This window comes from Mesoplodon bidens, assembly GCF_964165515.1.
Source record: "Mesoplodon bidens genome assembly, chromosome: 3".
NCBI classification, from domain to species: domain Eukaryota; kingdom Metazoa; phylum Chordata; class Mammalia; order Artiodactyla; family Ziphiidae; genus Mesoplodon; species Mesoplodon bidens.
The window spans coordinates 60,173,915-60,196,409 of NC_138178.1; the positions used below are offsets into that span (position 1 = coordinate 60,173,915).

General features: G+C 35.6%; 2 protein-coding genes across 4 annotated transcripts in view; one reads left to right on the forward strand and one right to left on the reverse strand.

Annotated features, from left to right (window-relative positions):
• Window positions 1-1,323: 1,323 nt before the first annotated feature.
• Window positions 1,324-18,631, reverse strand: THAP10 (THAP domain containing 10). The gene is made up of 3 exons (XM_081227437.1): window positions 17,964-18,631; window positions 3,352-3,499; window positions 1,324-3,252 (listed from the first exon to the last, which is right to left on the reverse strand). The coding sequence occupies exons 1-3, from the start codon at window positions 18,564-18,566 to the stop codon at window positions 3,059-3,061; spliced, it is 945 nt and encodes a 314-aa protein (XP_081083563.1). The 5' UTR covers window positions 18,567-18,631; the 3' UTR covers window positions 1,324-3,058.
• Window positions 18,632-18,834: 203 nt separating this feature from the next.
• LRRC49 (leucine rich repeat containing 49) overlaps window positions 18,835-22,495 on the forward strand; it is a 131,962-nt gene continuing 128,301 nt past the window's right edge. For all 3 annotated transcript variants that reach the window (XM_081227435.1, XM_081227433.1, XM_081227434.1), the window contains exons 1-3: window positions 18,835-19,029; window positions 19,676-19,732; window positions 21,950-22,037. In XM_081227435.1, coding sequence (XP_081083561.1) covers window positions 18,982-19,029; window positions 19,676-19,732; window positions 21,950-22,037 — 193 coding nt within the window. In that variant the 5' untranslated portion in view covers window positions 18,835-18,981. The remainder of the gene's footprint in view (window positions 19,030-19,675; window positions 19,733-21,949; window positions 22,038-22,495) is intronic.

Genomic DNA, 22,495 nt, shown 5'->3' on the forward strand with positions numbered 1-22,495 from the left:
AACTAAAAGGCTGCCTACTTAATGGGAGAAGAGACTGGCAAATGATATATCTGATACGGGGTTAATATCTAAAATATAAAAAGAACACATATAACTCAGCAACATCAAAAAATAAACAACCTGATTGAAAAATGGGCCAAGGATCTGAACAGACATTTTTCCAAAGACATACAGATGGCCAATAGGCACATGAAAAGACACTCAACATCACTAATCAACAGGGAAATGCATATCAAAACTACAATGAGATATCACCTCGCACCTGTCATCATGGTTATTACCAAAAAGACAACAAATAACAAATATTGGTGAGGATGTGGAGAAAAGGGAACCTTCATGCACTGTTGATGGGAATGTAAATTGGTGCAGCCACTATGGAAAACAATATGGGGATTCCTCAAAAGGTTAAAAATAGAACTAGCATATGATCCAGCAATTCTACTCCTGGCTATTTATCTGAAGAAAACAAAAACACTAATTACAAAAGATATATGCACGCCTACATTCATCGCAGCACTATCCATTAATAGATGAATGGATGAAGAAAATGTGGTATACACACACACACACACACACACACAAAATGGATATGTTCAGCCATAAAGAAGAATGAAATCTTGCCATTTTCAGCAACATGGATAGACCTAGAGGGTATTATGCTAAGTGCAATAAATTAAACAGAGAAAGACAAATACTGTATGATTTCACTTATATGTGGAATCTAAAAATAAAACAAATGAACAAACGTAACAAAACAGAAACAGAATTATAGATACAGAGAACAAACAGGTGGTTGCCAGAGGGGAGAATGTGGTGGGGGAAGGAGAGAATTGGGTGAGGGAGATTAAGAGGAACAAACTCCCAGTTGCAAAATAAGTCAAGGGTATGAAATGTATGGTGTGGGGAATACAGTCAATAATTACGTAATATCTTCGTTTGGTGAGAGATGGTAACTAGACTTATCCTGGTGATCATTTTGAAATATAGCGAAGTATGGAATCACTATGTTGTGTAATAGGAACTAACATAGTGTTGGGAGGTCAATTATACTTCAACAACAAACAAAAAACACAGAAGAGACCAGATTTGTGGTTATTGGAGGAGCCGGGCCAGGGGAGGGGGAATTGGATGCAGGTGGTCAAAAGGTACAAACTTTCACTTACCAGATAAATAAGTACTAGGGATACAGTGTACAACATGATAAATATAATTAGCACTGCTGTATGTTATATATGAAAGTTGTTAAGAGAGTAAATCCTAAGAGTTCTCATCACAAGGAAAAAATTTTTTCCATTTCTTTAATTTTATATCTATATGAGCTGATGGATAGTCACTAAACTTACTGTGGTAAACATTTCATGATATATATGTCAAACATTATGCTTTACACCTTAAACTTATACAGTGCTATATGCCAATTATATTTCAATAAAACTGGGAAAAAAGCATTGACATGTTAAAAAAAATAGATAAAATAAAATAAAGCCAGTATTTCATTTTACTTTAGGGCAGTGAAACATTACACAATTCATTATAAAATCATCTGAATCAACCAACCAAATATAAATTTTCAGTTGATAGGAAAAATAAAATTAACTTATTAGTAAAAAAAGAACACAAATTGCTGTTATGGCTGTCAAAGTTGTTTAACATATAGAAATGAAGTAAACCCATGGCAGTGAAATTTGGGGATGAATGGGCACATAACATTCATTATGATTTGAATTAAGGAGATACACTGTTTCAAAGCTCAAGGGAAAACAGGTACCCCCCCACCCCCCAATAATATTTAGTTCCAGAAGATTTATATGCTTAATTTTAAAACATAACATTCTCTTAAAACATCAAATAGTTATCTTAAATTCAAGCCAAACCAGCAATAATAATAATAATAATAACAATAATAATGCTATGTGTTTACATAATCATTGTTCAGGCTTACAATTTCTATTAATACTTTATTTTATTGTTTTTTTAATTAAAATTATACTGTTCAAATTAAGTCAGACATGAAATTAGCTTTGGAAGAAAATCACTTTGGTGTATTATTTAAACCTTTGAGGATAAAATGCATGTAAGTTCTTCCAGTCATGCAGAACTAGCAGGACATCTGAGATGTAAAATGGACATTTATTTTTATTATTTTCAATACAAGATCAGAGTTACAGTAAGTTTCTCAGAAACTATTGTAATAAATTACTTCATGGTACAAAACTGCCATAGAAATTTTCCTGGTGAATGGCAGATGGGGCAGCTAAGTTTCACATGCGTATTTCCCAAAGTGGTATTGGTAGAGGAAAACCTAATTTCTAAAATGGGGATATGTTAGAAATGTAATACTTCTTTTTGCATGATGTTAATCATTTCTATCTAAATTAACCAAACTAATTAATTTGATGTAATAGGAACTGATGCAAACAGATTTCATTATCAAGGTAATCTAAGTATATGAAATTCTATCTCTATTTAAATTGATTCCCTTTGAAATTTTTCTGTAAATAACACAGCTTCACCAGAAATGCTCACAGGGACTGATTCATAGATGTAATAGTATTACAACTGGACAGACTAAAAAATAAATAACATAGAAAAAAAATAATCAAGGGTAAATGTCCTGGCTCTACCCTCAAATCATTTAGTAGTATCAGAACTAGCTGTGCTCACTGTTATGCTCTTCACCTTCAAATTATTTAGAACAGTGACATTCTAATTCGTGAGTGTCAAGTAAGTCCCATATGAGCGTTGCTTCTGAACTAAGCTTAAATATTCAATGCTTAATCTTGATCTGGCAATGCTGCTATTGTGGTTTTGTTTTATGACTTGATCTGCACCAAAAGTATAAAAAGAAAAAAAGGTGAAAGTGGGGGGTGGGGAGGCGTGGGCGGGACTACCTTTATTATCTTGGCAGACAGGCAAATTTTTCCCTTAGAGCTAAACAAATTCTGCATACTCAACTGTCAAGTTATCTTGAGGTGAAAGATTTACAGGAGTGAAGAGACAATTATGTGAGCAAAGATTTGAAAACCTAGAGCACATGAAATCATTTGATGTCGCGTAATCAGGTCTCTTCTTTTACCTGTACAGCTATGTAAGACAAATCACTCTGTTCACTCTTGATATCCCAGTCCTCATCTGTTTCTGAGTCACTGGAGTAAGTGTCAAAGAGAGAGGACGTTCTAGACCATAATTCATCAGTCTGAGTAGTTGCATTACACAGTCGTGTTCCAAACACTTTCACTTTGGCCTGAATACCTGAAGGAGAATAAACACAATTACCTATGAGTTAGAATTTGCTTTTCATATACAAAAGACCAATTCCATTCATCAATCAACTGAAAAGTCAAAACTTACCCACACTGTAGTGAGGGGGTCTCTTCAGAGATATTTGTGTACTTTTGTGCACTGGGCCTTCCTCACAGTGAGTAGGTACTGAAGTGACATCATTAGATAGATTATCAGCATGGACTTGTGTTTGTAAAACTTGATTTTCATGTGCAATCTAAAAATATAAATCAGAGGAGAATTATACTGAAGGTAAGGCCTTCTTTATATGGTTTTATCTCCTAAAAGTTACAAACAGTGAAAGAGTATAGATAATACTTTTCAAGGTCACATATTAGGAAGGCTGGAATTTGAACCCAGGCAAGCTGGCTCCATAGTCCAAGTTCATAAGAAGTCTGCCATACTGTCCTTTACTATTTCTAAGTCTATTTCTAAGCATTGTGGTCGAGCAGAAATCTATATGCTATTAAGCTATTTGCTGACAACCCATTAAATTTTCCCTAAATCAACAGCTGGAAGAGATAATACTAGTAGTATTAAATGATTATAATAGTATTAAGTATATCATCGCAAAGCAGTAGCATCGTTCTAGAAAACCTAATCATCAGTCCTTTATACATGACAGAGAAATAATTTAAGATAATATGCTTTAATGTTTTTATGCTTTCCTGAGAAAAGTTACAATGTGAAATGGAAATTTTGATTTATGGGAGAAGTAAGAGGTAGAAAGGAGGAGAATTTGGATATTCAGAAGGTAATGTAAGACTGAGTACCTGGAAATTATGTGGAAGAGGCTAAGAAAAGATATCTGGAAAACGTCAGAGGGCCTGTGGGAAGAAAAAATAAGTGATAGAGAAATGAAAAAAAGTACTTTGTAATTTTACCTAGACCATTGAAAAAAAATTTTAGCAAGCATCCTTTGTTGCTGTAACACAGGCTATGAATGCCCAAGTTAAAGAAACTTTATGAAGAAACTTTTGTGAAGAGTCCCTTTGTAACATGAAGAATTACACCTAATATTTTTGAGGATTTAAATAAAAATTGAAGTCTTTATCTTTGTGTTTATAGTTATGGCTAATTTGACAGCTAATCTACTTCTACTTTTAAGCCAAGCATTATAAAGGTCTAGAATAAGTATATATTTCTTTACAAAACAGATGTACTCCTGATAAAATGGAGTTTTAGGAATTTATTCAGGCTTTAAAAAATAACTTTTGTTCCCTTTATAACAGTAATACATTGTATCACTGAGGAAAATTTGCACCATACAGAGAAGCAAAAAGAAAAAAAAATTAGCCATAATCCCATCATTCATAGCTAACAACTTCATATTTTGGTATTATTTTTGTCTTTTTCTATGTATTTTTTAAAATTGGGAACATATGTTTTATAATCTTGTTTTCCTCTTTAATACATCATGTTTCTATGTTATTAAATATTCTACATATAATTTTTATGGCTGCATACAATCTATTGTACAGATATACTGTAATTTATTAAAACAATCCATAATATTAGAAATCTTTGAACAAAAATTTTTGTGTACATACACAATTACTTCTTTATATTAAAAATTTAAGAAACAGAATTTCCAGATATGTATTAATCAACTGGAACAAGAAAATATTAGAATGAGGCAGAGAAAGACAAAAGGATGAAGGCTATAGAAAAGGTCATAAGAGATAAAGCAGAAAAGATGAAAAAGCATAATGTATAATATCAGTTGTAGTCCCAAAGGAAAAGAAAGAAAATGGGACAGAAACAATATTTGAACAAATAACATCTGAGAATTTACCAAAATGAATACAAGGCATTAAGACATGGTTTCACAAAAGTACTAAATGTATTCACTAAAATAAAAACAAAGGAAACCATATCTTTGCATATTACAGTAAAACTGGAAAACAAAGAGAAAAACCTAGGAGCCAGAGGAAAAAACATACATTGTCTTCAAAGGGGCAACCATAAGACACAGTAAGGCTTAAACTCTTAAGGATACACAAAGACTGAAATAAAAGGGTGTAAAAAAGATCTAATATGCTAACACTAACCTACAGAAAGCTGGTGCTGCTATATTGGTGCTATATAATAACACAGCTTCAAAATATATAACACAAAAATTGTTAGAAGACTAAATATGTAAATTAAAAACCGAGGTGGAAGATTTTTAACACACCTCTCTCAGTAACTAATAGGCAGGCAAAGATTCCATAGGGATATAAGAAATTTAAACAACATGATTAATAGACATATATGGAGAATTGTACCCAACTGCAGAACACACATTCACCTCAAGTACATATGGAACATTTATAAAAACTAACCTACGTTAGGCCTAATACAGTTTCAATAAATTTCAAAAGATTAAATCCATATGCTGTATATTCTCTGGCCACAGTGCAACTGACCTAGAAGTCTATAACAAAAATATAACTACAAAGTACCTGCATGTTTGGAAATTTTTAAATATACTTCTAAGTAACCCATGATAAAATTACAGTGGAAATTAGAAGATATTTTACACTAAATAATAATAAAAATATTCAAAGTCTAAAACTTGTGGGATTCAGTTAATGTCACACTTAGAAGGGCATTTATAGTCTTAATGTACATAATAGTATAGAAAAAATTAATTAGTCTTAATTTAGACTGCAATATTAACACCATTCAAAAAATTATTTCACAAAATATTTCTAATGTATCTTCAATTCAGGAGTTTTCCCTCAAACAATAAACTCTACTGAATTCTACATTTGGGAAATAAGCGTCAAACTTAGCTGTCCTATCTGCCATTCACTATGAAAATTCTGGAAATCAATGATCCAATTTAATGCTCAAGAAGTTAAAGAAAGAATGGTAAATAAAAATTGAAAAAGTACAGAGATGAGAGAGTGAACTGCAATGTAAATGATGGACTTCGAGTTATAATGGTGTGTCAGTGTAGGCTCATCAATTGTAACAAATGTACACTCTGGTGGGGGATGTTGATAATGGAGAAGGCTATGCATGTGTGGGGGCAGGGGGTAACTGGGTAATCCATCTTCCCCTCAATTTCGCTGCGAACCTAAAACTTTTCTAAAAAAATAAAGCCTTAAAAAATTAAAGAAAAATACTGGAAATCTTTCAATATGCAGCTCAATGTTCATAGCAGCATTATTTAAAATAGCTAAGCCATGGAAGCAACCTAAGGGTCCATCAACGGATAAGGAAGATGTGGCATATAAATATATAACATTACTCAGCCATAAAAAAGAATGAAATCTTGCTATTTGCAACAACATGCATGACCCTGAGGGTATTATTCTTAGGGAAATAAGTTAGAGAGAGAAAGACAAACACTGCATATTTTCATTTATATGTGGAACCTAAAAAATAAAACAAATGAAGGAATATAACAAAACTGAAACAGACTTGCAGATACAGAGAGCAGACTAGCAGTTACCAATGGGGAGAGAGGTGGAGGGAGGGGCAAAATAGGGAAAGAGGATTAAGAGGTACAAACTATTGGGAATAAAATAAATAAGATAAAGAGGGCAGACAGCAGAAGCAAGAAGAACTATGCTATGTGTTTACATAATCATCTGCAGCCTGTGGAACAAAAACCACATTCACAGAAAGACAGACAAGATGAAAAGGCAGAGGGCTATGTACCAGATGAAGGAACAAGATAAAACCCCAGAAAAACAACTAATGAAGTGGAGATGGGCAACCTTCCAGAAAAAGAATTCAGAATAATGATAGTAAAGATGATCCAGGACCTCAGAAAAAGAATGGAGGCAAAGATCAAGAAGGTGCAAGAAATATTTAACAAAGATCTAGAAGAATTAAAGAACAAACAAACAGAGATGAACAACACAATAACTGAAATGAAAACTACACTAGAAGGAATCAATAGCAGAATAACTGAGGCAGAAGAACGGATAAGTGACCTGGAAGACAGAATGGTGGAATTCACTGCTGCGGAACAGAATAAAGAAAAAAGAATGAAAAGAAATGAAGACAGCCTAAGAGACCTCTGGGACAACATTAAATGCAACAACATTCACATTATAGGGGTCCCAGAAGGAGAAGAGAGAGAGAATGGACCCGAGAAAATATTTGAAGAGATTATAGTCAAAAACTTCCCTAACACGGGAAAGGAAATAGCCACCCAAGTCCAGGAAGCACAGCGAGTCCCATACAGGATAAACCTAAGCAGAAACACACTGAGACACATAGTAATCAAATTGGCAAAAATTAAAGACAAAGAAAAATTACTGAAAGCAGCAAGGGAAAAATGACAAATAACATACAAGGGAACTCCCATAAGGTTAACAGCTGATTTCTCAGCAGAAACTCTACAAGCCAGAAGAGAGTGGCATGACATATTTAAAGTGATGAAAGGGAAGAACCTACAACCAAGATTACTCTACCCGGCAAGGATCTCATTCAGATTCGATGGAGAAACCAAAAGCTTTACAGACAAGCAAAAGCTAAGAGATTTCAGCACCACCAAACCAGCTCTACAACAAATACTAAAGGAACTTCCCTAAGTGGGAAACACAAGAGAAGAAAAGGACCTACAAAAACAAACCCAAAACAATTAAGAAAATGGTAATAAGAACATACATGTCGATAATTACCTTGAACGTGAGTGGATTAAATGCTCCAACCAAAAGACACAGGCTTGCTGAATGGATACAAAAACAAGACCCATATATATGTTGTCTACAAGAGACCCACTTCAGACCTAGGGACACATACAGACTGAAAGTGAGGGGATGGAAAAAGATATTCCATGCAAATGGAAACCAAAAGAAAGCTGGAGTAGCTATACTCATATCAGATAAAATAGACTTTAAAATAAAGAGTGTTACAAGAGACAAGGAAGGACACTACATAATGATCAACGGATCAATCCAAGAAAAGATATAACAATTATAAATATTTATGCACCCAACATAGGAGCACCTCAATACATAAGGCACCTGCTAACAACTATAAAGAGGGAATCAACGGTAACACAGTAATAGTGGGGGACTTTAACACCTCACTTACACCAGTGGACAGATCATCCAAACAGAAAATTAATAAGGAAACACAAGCATTAAATGACACAGTAGACCAGATGGATTTAATTGATATTTATAGGACATTCCATCCAAAAACAGCGGATTACACTTTTGTCTCAAGTGCGCATGGAACATTCTCCAGGACAGATCACAACCTGGGTCACAAATCAAGCCTCAGTAAATTTAAGAAAAGTGAAATCATATCAAGCACCTTTTCTGACTGCAACACTATGGGATTAGAAATCAATTACAGGGGAAAAAATGTAAAAAACACAAACACATGGAGGCTAAACAATACGGTACTAAATAAACAAGACATCACTGAAGAAATAAAAGAGGAAATCAAAAAATACCTAGAGACAAATGACAATGAAAACACGATGTTCCAAAATCCATGGGATGTGGCAAAAGCAGTTCGAAGAGGCAAGTTTAGAGCTATACAAGCCTACCTCAAGAAATAAGAAAAATCTCAAGTAAACAATCTAAACTTACACCTGAAGGAACTAGAGAAAGAAGAACAAACAAAACCCAAAGTTAGCAGAAGGAAAGAAATCATAAAGATCAGAGCAGGAATAAATGAAATAGAAACAAAGAAAACAATAGCAAAGATCAATAAAACTAAAAGCTGGTTCTTTGAGAAGATAAACAAAATTGATAAACCATTAGCCAGACTCATCACGAAAAAGAGGGAGAGGACTCAAATCAATAAAATTAGAAATGAAAAAGTTGAAGTTAAAACAGACACCGCAGAAATACAAAGCATCCTAAGGGACTACTACAAGCAACTCTATGCCAATAAAGTGGACAACCTGGAAGAAATGGACAAATTTTAGAAAGTTATTACCTTCCAAGACTGAACCAGGAAGAAATAGAAAATATGAACAGACCAATCACAAGTAGTGAAATTGAAACTGTGATTAAAAATCTTCCAACAAACAAAGTCCAGGACCAGATGGCTTCAAAGGTGAATTCTATCAAACACTTAGAGAAGAGCTAACACCCATCCTTCTCAAATGCTTCCAAAAAATTGCAGAGGAAGGAACACTCCCAAACTCATTCTATGAGGCCACCATCACCCTGATACCAAAACCAGACAAAGATACTACAAAAAAAGAAAATTACAGACCAATATCACTGATGACTATAGATGCAAAAATCCTCAACAAAATACTAGCAAACAGAATCCAACAACACATTAAAAGGATCATACACCATGATCAAGTGGGATTTATCCCAGGGATGCAAGGATTCTTCAATATATGCAATTCAATCAATGTGATATACCATATTAACAAATTGAAGAAGAAAAACCACATGATCATCTCAATAGAAGCAGAAAAAGCTTTTGACAAAATTCAACACTCATTTATGATAAAAACTCTCCAGAAAGTGGGCACAGAGGGAACCTACCTCAACATAATAAAGGCCATATACGACAAACCCGCAGAAAACATCATTCTCAATGGTGAAAACCTGAAAGCATTTCCTCTAAAATCAGGAACAAGACAAGGATGTCCACTTTCACCACTATTATTCAACATAGTTTTGGAAGTCCTAGCCATGGCAATCAGAGAAGAAAAAGAAATAAAAGGAATACAAATTGGAAAAGAAGAACTAAAACTGTCAGTGTTTGCAGATGACATGACACTATACATAGAGAATCCTAGAGATGCCACCAGAAAACTACTAGAGCTAATCAATGAATTTGGTAAAGTTGCAGGAGACAAAATTAATGCACAGAAATCTCTTGCATTCCTATACACTAATGATGAAACATCTGAAAGAGAAATTAAGGAAACACTCCCATTTACCATTGCAACAAAAAGAATAAAATACCTAGGAATAAACCTACCTCGGGAGACAAAAGACCTGTATGCAGAAAACTATAAGACCCTGATGAAAGAAATGAAAGATGATACCAACAGATGGAGAGATATGCCATGTTCTTGGATTGGAAGAATCAATATTGTGAAAATGACTCTACCACCCAAATCAATCTACAGATTCAATGCAATCCCTATTAAATTACCAATGGCATTTTTTTTACAGAACTAGAACAAAAAATCTTAAAATTTGTATGGAGACACAAAAGACCCCAAATAGCCAAAGCAGTCTTGAGGGAAAGAAACTGAGCTGGAGGAATCAGACTCCCTGACTTCAGACTATTCTACAAAGCTACAGTAATCAAGACAATATGGTATTGGCACAAAAACAGAAATATAGATGAGTGGAACATGATAGAAAGCCCAGAGATAAACCCACGCACCTATGGTCAACTAATCTATGACAGAGGAGGCAAGGATATACAATGGAGAAAAGACATTCTCTTCAGTAAGTGGTGCTGGGAAAACTGGACAGCTACATGTAAAAGAATAAAATTAGAACATACCCTAACACCATACACAAAAATAAACTCCAAATGGATTAAAGACCTAAACTATAAAATCTTAGAGGAAAACATGGGACAAACACTCTTTGACATAAATCACAGCAAGATCTTTTTTGATCCACCTCCTAAAGTAATGGAAATAAAAACAAAAATAAGCAAATGGGACCTAATAAAACTTTTGCTTTTGCACGGCAAAGCAAACTATAAACAAGACGAAAAGACAACCCTCAGAATGGGAGAAAATATTTGCAAACGAATCACGGATAAAGAATTAATCTCAAAAAATATATAAACATGGGCTTCCCTGGTGGCGCAGTGGTTGAGAGTCCACCTGCCGATGCAGGGGACACGGGTTCGTACCCTGGTCCCGGAAGATCCCACATGCCGTGGAGCGGCTAGGCCCATGAGCCATGGCCGCTGAGCCTGCGTGTCCGGAGCCTGTGATCCGCGACGGGAGAGGCCACAACAGTGAGAGGCCCGCGTACTGCCAAAAAGAAAAAAATATACATATATACATATATGTGTATATATATATGTGTGTGTGTATATATATATATATATATATATATATATATATATATAAACAGCTCATGCAGCTCAATATTAAAAAAAACAAACAATCCAATGAAAAAATGGACAGAAGACCTAAATAGAGATTTCTCCAAAGAAGACCTACAGATGGCCAAGAGGCACATGAAAAGCTGCTCAATTTCACTAATTATTAGAGAAATGTAAATCAAAACTGCAATGAGGTATCACCTTACACCAGTTAGAATGGGCATCATCAGAAAATCTACAAACATAAATGCTGGAGAGGGTGTGGGGAAAAGTGAACCCTCTTGTACTGTTGGTGGGAATGTAAATTGATACAGCCACTATGGAGAACAGTATGGAGGTTCCTTAAAAAACTAAAAATAGAATTAACATATGACCCAGCAATCCCACTACTGGGCATAAACCCAGAGAAAACTATAATTCAAAAAAACATATGCAGGCCAATATTCACTGCAGCACTATTTACAATAGCCAGGTTATGGAAACAACCTAAATGCCCATCAAATGGATAAAGAAGATGTGGTACATATATACAATGGAATATTACTCAGCCATAAAAAGGAAAAAAATTGGGTCATTTGTAGAGACGTGGATGGATCTAGAGACTGTCATACAGGGTGAAGTAAGTCAGAAAGAGAAAAACAAATATATGTGGATATATGTGGAACAGATAAACCAGTTTGCAGGGCAGAAATAGAGACACAGATGTAGAGAACAAATGTATGGACACCAAGCGGGGAAAGCCGTGGGGGGTGGTGGTGGTGGTGTGATGAATTGGGAGATTGGGATTGACGTGTATAAAATGGATGACTAATAAGAACCTGCTGTAAAAAAACCCAAATAAAATAAAATTCAAAAATAAATAAATAAATAAGATACAAGGATGTAATGTACAGCACAGGCAATGCAGCCAATACTTCATAATAACTTTGTATGGAGTCTAATCTATAAAAATATCGACTATGTTGTACACCTAAAACTAATATAATATTGTAAGTCAACTGTACTTCAATTAAAAAGAATACTAGAAGTCTGTTAAGAAATGTAAGCAGTTGGGAAAAATTTGAAATATTTGGTAATTCAATATTTTGTCTTCACAAAAGCAAGTTAGTTATCCTTAAGGTCTCCTTTGTTTGAAATACTACATCTGAATATGTAAAGATATCCTAGTGTTTAAGTGAAGTTTTCACATTTTAACAAGTTTGTTTAATGTTAAAACATATAGGAAAAGGTCTATGTTAATCATTTTAGCTCAGTAATGTATAAATCTAGTGTATCAATTAAAAATCAAAGCTGAACAAAATAATTTGAGGGGAAGAAATAATAATAGAAATAAAAAGAAAACAATATCAGAGAGAAGATCAAAAGGCAGAGTTCACTCTTTGAAAAGACTAATAAAAATCAATAAAAAGAATGAAAAAGCAAAAATTACTAACAGATCATAAAGAATTTTAAAAGATAGAGTATCATGAACACTTTTGTGTCAATATGTTTAAAAATTTAGATTAAACTGACAAATTTTTCGAAAAATACAACTTATCAAAATGGATATAGAAACAGAAAAACTCTGAATAACCCCATAACTATTAAAGAAATTGAATCCATCATTTAAAAATCTTCTCATAAGGAAAACTCCAGGACTAGTTATCTTTTTCAGTGAATTCCACAAAATATTAATATCAAATTTATTAGTGGACATATAATGCCAATTTATATAAACTTTTCCAGAGAATGATGAAAGAGGGGACAACTCCAAACTGGTCAGCATAATCTTGAAACCAAAACCTGAAAAAGGCATTTCAAGAAAGAACAGGTATAGACCAGTTTTGCCTATGAACACATATGCAAAAATTCTAAATAGAATGTTAACAAATCAAATTAAACAATACCTAAAAGAATAATACACCTTGGCCAAATTGGGTTTGCTTCAGCCATGCAAGTTTGACTCTATATTTCAAAACCAGGCAATAAAGTTCACCACATTAACAGAATAATAAGCAAAATATGTGATCATTAATAGGTTCAGAAAAAGCAACTGAAAAAATTCAACATCATTTATGATTTAAGTCTGTACCCAAAACTTGGAATAGAGGGGAACATTTCTTTTTATGGTAAGAGCAGTTACCAAAAGAACTATAGCAAAAATCATATCAAATGGTGAAATATTAATGACTTTTCCTTTGGAAATAGGAATGAGAAAAGGATTCCCCATCACTTCTTCTGTTTCCCATGCTGTACTGGAAGTTCTAGCTAGTGCAATAGGAAGAATAAGAAATAAAAGCATAAACATCAAAAACTATATGCATATATTTTTTATACATGTAGAAAATCCAAAAGTATCTGCAAATTACCAGAATAAATGAGTTTAACAAGGTTTCTGGTTATAAGGTCAAGAAAAATCAATTTATCCACATACATTTATAGAAAATAAAATTTTAGATAATACTATTTATAATAGCAAAATCAAATAGGAACAAATCTAATGAAATATGTACAAGAGCTCTATATAGAATGCCTTAATGTTTTTAAGAGAAATGTAAAAACCCAAATAAATGGAGGGATACATTATGTTCATGGATTGGAAGAATCTGTATTGTCAATATGCTCTTTCTCCCTACATTCATTTAAAAATTCAATGCACTCTCAGTCAAAATCCCAACAGATAATTTGTGGAAATTGATGAACTAATCCTAAAATATATATGGAAATTTAAAGAGCCCCAAATAGCCAAGACATCCATGAAGATGAACAAGGTAAGAGGAATTAATCAACTGGATATTAATTTGGGGGGGGGGCGTACAATGACCATTTGCTTTATTTCTTCTGCTCTGTGATTTTTAATTTCAATAGTAACTTCCATATAAAGTAAAACTACTTGATTACCTCAACTTTGGTTTAGATTAAGGTCTCATAAAGAATTTTAGCAAGTACATTTAAACTAATACCATAAAACACAATCATTATTGAAAATAAGCATTTGTCAGAAAAATAGGCCAACTGGATATTAATTCTTAACATAAGCTATAGTACTGTGATAATGGTGTAAGGACAGGTAAACATAAATAGAACAGAATTTTAAAATGTCCAAACAGACTAATGTGTATATGAAAACTTGATTTATGACAAAGCTGACACTGCAGGACAATGAGGAAATGCTAGCCTTTTCAATAAAAGATGCTGAGTCAATTGGGTATCTATATGAGGAAAAAATGAAACAAACTCCACTTCATACACAAAAATCAATTCTGAATGGGTTGTAGATATGAATGTAAAGACTAAAAACAGTAAGTTTATGGAAAACAGCAAAGTAGCATGCTTTAAGCATTAAGCATACAGAAAAAGATGGTTAGGTTGGCCTACATTGAAATTAAGAACTAAGTACACAGGAAAAAAAAAAAAAAGCTCAGTACATCAAAAGACACTATTAAGAGTGAAGAGGAGAAGGTAGTTAAAGCATATTTAACTGATAAAGGACTTGAAGACAGAATTTATTAAGAACTCTATATCAACAAGAAAAAGACAATCCAACAGAAAAATCGGCATATCGCCAAAGAGGCTATCCAAATGTTCAATTAACATTTGAAAAGTTGTTCCCTTCCTAATGTCATTTATGAAATGAGAAAGCAAAGTAAACCACCATTACACACCCTTCAAAAAGACTCAATGTGAAAGACCGACAATCCAAGTGTAGACAAGAATGTGAAACAACATAAACTCTCATTATGCTTCTAGTAGTGTAGATTAGTACAACTATTTTAGAAAATTATCTGGTATTATTTACTGAAGTTTAATATAATATTATGTCCCAGAAATTCTAGGTATACAGCATCAGAAACGTGTGCACATATGAAAAAGACATGTAGAAGGATGTTTACAGTAGGATTACTTCTAATAGCCCCAAAATGATAACAACCCAAATCTCCAACAACAGAAGAGACAAAAAAATTTTTTGGTATATTCGTACAATAAACTGCTATATAGTAATGCAAACATATTACTGCTATATGCAACAATATGGATGAATCTTACAAATATAATGTTGAACAAAAAAGCCAGGTGCAAGAAATGACTACAGTACGATTCTACTTACATCAAATTCAAAAGAAAGCAAACTTGGTTGCTTTGAGGATGGAGGAGGAGCTAGTCTTGGGCTCTTGAGTTGCTAGTAATGTTCTAATTCTTTGACCTGTAGTAGTTACACATGTTCAGTTTCTGATAATTTAATGATTTAATAAGCACTTTCCTGTATTTTGCTATATTTGAATTAAAGTTTAAAACATACAGTTGGGTTAGAAAAACAAGGATACAAAATTAACAGTTAAGGAGAGACAATAATTCTAGCTATATGAAGCAAAATATCAGTGTATGGTGCTCATCAGAACCCCCTTTTTTCCTTGGAGGTGGCCCCTAATCTTTCCTCCAACTCCCTAAAGATAGGCTACATTCATACTTCTATTTATCTACATACAGCACAAAACACCCAAAAGAGTGTTTACAATAGCTCCTCAATAAATATTGCAGAGTGACTGGAAATTTGCTGTTTAGTCAGTTGGTCTTGGACAGAAAAACAGTGAGTGGGGGAAGGAGTTAAAAGTGGACCAAGTAAACTTTCTTAGAGATGCTATTGGGGTTCTCAATCCAGACCGGCTAAAAATTTATTGCTATCAAGTCTAAATAAACTTTTTAAACTTTATATAAAGTACGATTATTAAAACCTACACATAGTTTCCTAATAACTCAGCATGTATATTAATGTAATATGGATTGTTAGAAGTGTTGGCTGGATATATTTACTAATTGGAAAACAGAGTTGGTTATCTATTCTAGATTTCTCAATAGTTAGCCTTTGTTGTATTATAAGATCTTTGGTTGTTTTATTAGCCTGGCTTTTCTTCTAGCAATTTTTGATTAGATGGTAGAATTATGAGTAAGAAAAATGGTGTAAGGGTGTGTGTGGCACATGTTTAATATTTACCTCTTTTACTAAATATTTATATATATCTATATATAGATGTACATATATGGGCTTGGGTAAAGGTTGGCTAGGCAATGATGGTGGATAGATGGTTCAAGGAAGAGGCAGATGTCTTGACTGGTATACAGCTTGGTGAGAAGGGAAACTGGCAGAGAACTGAAATTCTATTGTACTAAAAAAACTGTTCTCATAGTCACATAATCATTCCACAAATATTTATTGAATTCCTTAAATTTGCAAAATATTGTTCTAGGTGCTGGCAATACAATAGTGAACAAATCAGTTAAGATCCCTACTCTCACAGAGCTTACATTCTAATGTGAGGACAAACATTAAGCAAATTATACAATTATTTCATGACAACTGTGATGAGTGCAACTGAAGTATATGTGCTAATGAAGTGTATGAAGAATGAGAATATATAATTAGGGAAGCAAAAGGGAAGGATGTTTGAGCAGATTTTTAAAGTAAAAGGACTCAATTGATGATGATGGGAAATGGCAAGGGCATAATTCCAGGGCAGTACATGAAATAATGGAGAAAAGGCTTATTGGTAGCAAAGAATACAGTATGTTCAAAAATTGAAAAGATCAGCATGACTGGTACACAGCGAGCAACAAGGATGGTGGACTGGGATAGGATTGGTGTGGTAGGCAGGGGCAAATAGTATGCGGAGACTTGTAGATTGTGTTAATATTATTCTTCATCCGAACAATTGCAGGGTGTCATTAAAGGGTCTTAACCATCCACCCCAATGTAGGAAGCAGGTTGGTATGGCAGAAGAGTTTCTGTCTGGCAATTAGACCTAGAGAAAAGGCTCTTGAGGAAATTAACCTCCTGGACTGGCTTTCTTGTGCATAAATATTGAGTCTGAACTAGATGAGCACTTAGGTTTCCTTCAGCTCTAAAATTCAACGAATACCTCTATATATTCAAAGCCAAAATGTCAGTTACAAGTCACCTGACTTCTTGGTGAATTCTTCCTATCTCTAAAACTGAACACATTTTAGATCCAATTAAGAGTCATAATTTAATCTATGTTATGGTGATACGGCTGAAGTTTGACTAACTCAAAGAAGACTGAGAAGTCTTCCTTAAGATGGGAAGTGGGCAAGAAGGCAGTAGTGACCAGATGTAAAATAAGTGTAATCGATGCTTATGAGTATCGAGGAAGTAGGCAGAAGAGAGCAAGATAGGAAAATTCAGCTCATTGGAACGATTTAATTTAAAGGCAGTCAGTCAAGAGGTAGTTTAGGAGTGGGAAGGGATCGTTTATCAGCAAGCCCCATCTTCATCAGCATCTCGTATCCCCCTTCCCCCGCCATTTTGACAGAATAGTTGATAATTCCTCAAGCTTATGTAATACGGTATGCAGAAACAGTTTCAAGCACCCCATTCCTTGAGATTTGCTCAAATTAAACACTTTCTATTTAAAAACTCAGGAGCGGAGAGTGAAGGCGACTATAATCTGAAGAACGAGAGAGAGAGACAGAGAGAGACAGAGAGAGAGAATGAGTGTGTTTTGGGGAAGAGGAGGTAGAAGAAACTATAATTCCAGAGTGTTAATGCTAAATAGGCTCTTGGAGATCACTGAGTAAACAGAAACCTTCGAGGTGAGGTGACTTTCCCAAGACGACACTAAGTGGAGGAGCCTAGCCACAGACCCGGGGTCCTCCAACGACCCTCGGGGGACTCCTGGGTGGTCCTTTACCTGTGAAGCCGCAGCCCTCTTCCTGGCCCGGAGGAGTGTACAGCAGGCTGGCCCCGGGGCAGCCTCGGGCTGCCTGACTGCCTGGGGCTCTCCTCCCTTCTCGGGGCCGCCCGCTCCGTTTCCCTCTTCTTGCCCCTTAGGTGCCGGGGAGGACAGCCGGTGCAGGGTGGGCACGGCGACCGCCACGAGCCTCAGGCGCTGGGAGAAGCGCAGGTTCTTCTGGATAACCGAAGAGACGTCAAAACAGGCGGGAGCAAAGTGGTCGGAGCAGATGACCGACCTGTCATTGCTCTCGTACCAGTCGGCGCGGCGGCCCCGCACGAAGCGGTCCCACAGCAGACGCACGGCCCGGTCCTTGGGAAAGCGGAACAGCGACTTCCCGGACGTGGTGGTGTTGCCGCAGTGCGCGGCCACGCAGCGGGCAGGCATGGCAGCTGACTCCGGGTTGGGAAATGAGGGCCCTCCGCACGGCCGCGCACTCCCTGAGAACTCACCTGCCGGATTCCGCGTACGCCTTGTCTCCTTCCCCCACCTCCGGCCGGCGGAAGTGCCGAACTGCGGCCCCACCTGGGAAAGTAACCGGCTCTCGGAGATCCTCCTCATCTCTGCAGCTTCCCCTGAGAGCAGGTGGCCACCGGCAGTGGGATACAAATTTCGCGCGGGCCCAGCTGAGGTGGGCCGTAAAGAGGGACGGACCGGAAGTGCTGGTTGTCATAGCTACCGAGGTGGCCGGCCTCTTCCCCGTCTTATCCTCCTCTCCACACTCCCGCTCTGTTTTTATGAGGCTAGGAAAATAGAACTAGGAAGTGCTGACGTTTTGGGACCCCCAAATATAACCAGAGGCTCTAACGAGGGCATCTGCCAGTGATTTGGTGGAGGACCAGACCGGAAATGGTAGTTTCCATGGTAACTCCTGAGCGGGTTGCCTGGGAGATGACCCCTTTCGCTCTCTCTGAATCTGTGCTGTAGCGTCACTTCTAAGGCAGATCTAACTGATCTTCTTGGACTGTCTCCTGCCATGATTCCCGGGAAATACCGCTCTGTTTCTGGCCGGGCTGCGAGCAACGTAGGTTGGGTCTCCTACTATTTCTTCCCATTAGTAGCGTCCTTTCTGACTGGCGTCTTTGTCCTAGGTGATGGGCTGTATTATTGGGACCAGCACCCCTGAATCTACGCAAGCTATTGTTTGACCGAGCCTTGAGATTCCTGGACTGGACCAAGGCACTTGGAGGGTATTTAATATTGTGTGATGGGTATTCAAAGTCTTGTCCAGGATCTGGGCTTCCCAGAAGGTGGAGCTGGTCTGCTGTGAAAGGCTAAGCTTCATTTAAATTCCTTTAACCGGTCAATTCCTTTTTTTTTTTTTTAAATTAAGAAAATATTAACTGGCACCGCCACCTCCTTCACCTGTCTCACTGAGCTATTTACTTAGACCTGAAATAGCAAGTGTCCAAAGCTTTAGGTGCTAAGTAGAGGGTTAAATTGCTGCAGACATTTTGGAAGATAAATCACAGTGAAACCTTTTAATTCTTAGTTGTGATTTTATTGTTTTCAGCAGATCCCCAGAACATGATAATTTACCAGAAACAAGCAAAAAGCGAACATTCTGTTTTATTCTAATTTTTTGTTATATCTTTGTGTACTATTTTGGGGAGGTATGTGTGTGTGTATAAGTTAAGAGCATATTTTATGGTTTAATTTTTACATTGTAGGTGAACTGTGGGCTTCATCTGGTAATTCAAACATCATCGCTTCCTGAAAAAAACAAAGTAAGATTTAAGCAGATTTGTATTTAAATTGAATATAACTTGTTTTATATTCTGCAAAATAGCATGATTTAAAGAGCAGAGTCTAAATTGGAAAATTTAAGTATATTTACTTTGGTCACTAATCTAAAGGTAATTTTTATTTTCTGCCTACACATAGCCAACTAGTGGTTACCAAAGAAGAGAAGGAAGGGGGAGGGGCAAATTAGGGGTATAGGATTAAAAGATACAAACTACTATGTATAAAATAGATAAGCAAGAAGGATATATTGTATACCTCAGGGAATTATAACCACTGTTTTGTTATAACTTTTAGTGGAGTATAATCTGTAAAAACACTGAATCGCAATGTCGTACACTTGAAACTATTGTAAATCAACTATACATCAATTAAAAAAATCAAACAAAACAAAGCCAAAAAAAACCCCACCTCTTTTAAAAACGGAATCTTATTTCATCCATTAAGAGGTAAGGTGGGGTTGTTTTTGACATCTAAACATTTCTTAAATCACGACCCTTCTTAAAACTGATGGCACATCATTGTTTAATTGGGAAAGTTTTTCCTTCTTAGTAGTGGGTAAAATGATGGCATGTCTTACTACTGATGGAATCTTATAATAGATAAAATGTGATAATTTGGGGGCACATATCTAACATTCCTGAAAAAAAAACTGATTAGCAGTGGAAATATATTAGGCCAAATGCTATTTAGAAGTTAAGATTTGAACATGAGGTTCTTTTCCCCAGTTTGCCCATATTCTCCCTGGCATTTCCATAACTTCTGGCTTTTGACTTGATCTCTGAGATACTCATGTTCTCCCCCCAAGCCCCAACCTCAGCTCTCAGATACACTCACCCACCTCCCACACAACTGTGTTTCAAGACACAACACAAATTTTCCTTCTTTGACCAATTTGGACACCTCCAACTGGCACAACTCAGGTTTTTCCCAAAAAGTTGTTAAATAGGTGTCACTGAAGGAACTCTAAAGTGAAGGGCAGAATTTACAGATAAAAACCTGAGAAGGCTAAGGAGGGGCATGAGGAAGGTGGGTGGAAGGACGCCATTGGTCAAGGAGGCAGCTGTGGATTACATTATGTATCTGGAAATAAACACTTGGAAAATAGGCCATTTGATTATCTTGAATAAATAGTAGTTAGCTAGATTAATTGAAAATATTCTTTATTGTAATTGGACCTAATGGATTCCTTCCAAAGCTTTGCTGATTGATTTCATTGGACAAATCTTATTCCACTATTATACATAGTATGTTTCTGGGAACTATGTGCCTCATCCTGATTCTTTCCAAACCATTCATTTTCTCTTGTGTGGACATGTATTCTGAGAAAATACCTTAGCTCATATAATGTATAAGGATATAATGTAAATGCTATTATAATTTTTATAGTAGCATGAGAAACATCATAATTCTTTTATGATATGTATTTAGGGGTTTTGGTAGCTAATCATGAGAGGTTGTTTTGGTTTTGTTTTTCTCAGTCCTCCTATCAAATAATTTAAAATAAATTTAGAGAAAACCCTTCTTAGAAGGTTTAGATATATAATTTTATTATGTTATAATTGGACTGTTAAAGAGTTCTAATGATAAGAACATTGTGATATTTTTTAACAGAATTTAGTTTCTATTGTATGATTTTTGCTTTTCCTTTTGAGAAAATGATTCTTGTAATCACTGAATTGTGGTGAGAGTATGGAGGAATTGCAAGTGGCTCAGACTGGAGCCTGGTTTCATCTGACCTCATGAGACTGACTCCGATTTGTGTGTGTGTGTGTGTGTGTGAGTGTGTGTGTGGTAAAATACACATCACATAAAATTTACCACTGTAACCATTTTAAATTGTACAAACCAGTGGTATTAAATACATTCACAATGTTGTGCAACCATCACCACTCTCTAGTTTCAGTTTTTATCACCCAAAAGGGAGTCCCTATACCATTAAGCAGTCTCTCCCCATTCCGCCTTCCCAACCCTCTTGGAAGCCACAAATCTGCCTTCTGTCTCTATAGATTTTTCTATTCACAATATTTCATAAATGGAATCATATAATATGTAACATTTTGTGCCTGGCTTTCTTCGCTTAGCATGATGTTTTCAAGGTTCATCTATGTTGTAACATATATTGGTTATTTTATGTTATTTTATAATTATATTCATTACTTACTCCAAAAAAATTTTTTTTCTTAAATAATGTTTTTTAGGTTGAATTCAAGCTAAATAAAGAAACGCCATCATTCCCTGGTCGACTCTTACAACATGATCTTGAAAGAAACTACTCAAGTAGGCAAGGTATTGTCAGAGAGTAGAGATCAGATATGGTTTATCTTCTTTAAGTAATATTGTTTAATAATGTTGAATTTCTAGATCCAAAGAGACTTGAATTAAAAATGACATCATTCATTGGTTACCAAATTGATTGGGAATTTGTTTAAATCAGAATTGATTTTATATACACAGCATAGTAGATTATTTCTAATACAGGAAAAGCTGTTGTGTTTTAGTTTGGGGTGGGCTCTGCACAAGAGAATGGGAAGGAATCTTCCAAATAATGTCTTAGAACTAGGAAAATAGCTAATTAGTGAGAGTAAGAGTATGGGAACACAGATCTTTAGGGAATAAGGAAACAGTGGAAAGAATGGAAAGTCAGGAGTAGAAAAGAAGCTATCTCTTTCCCTTACTAGCACATATAATTGTAGATATTTTATATCAAAGGCCTTAAACTTTTGTGTGCATTCCCCAAGATCTTG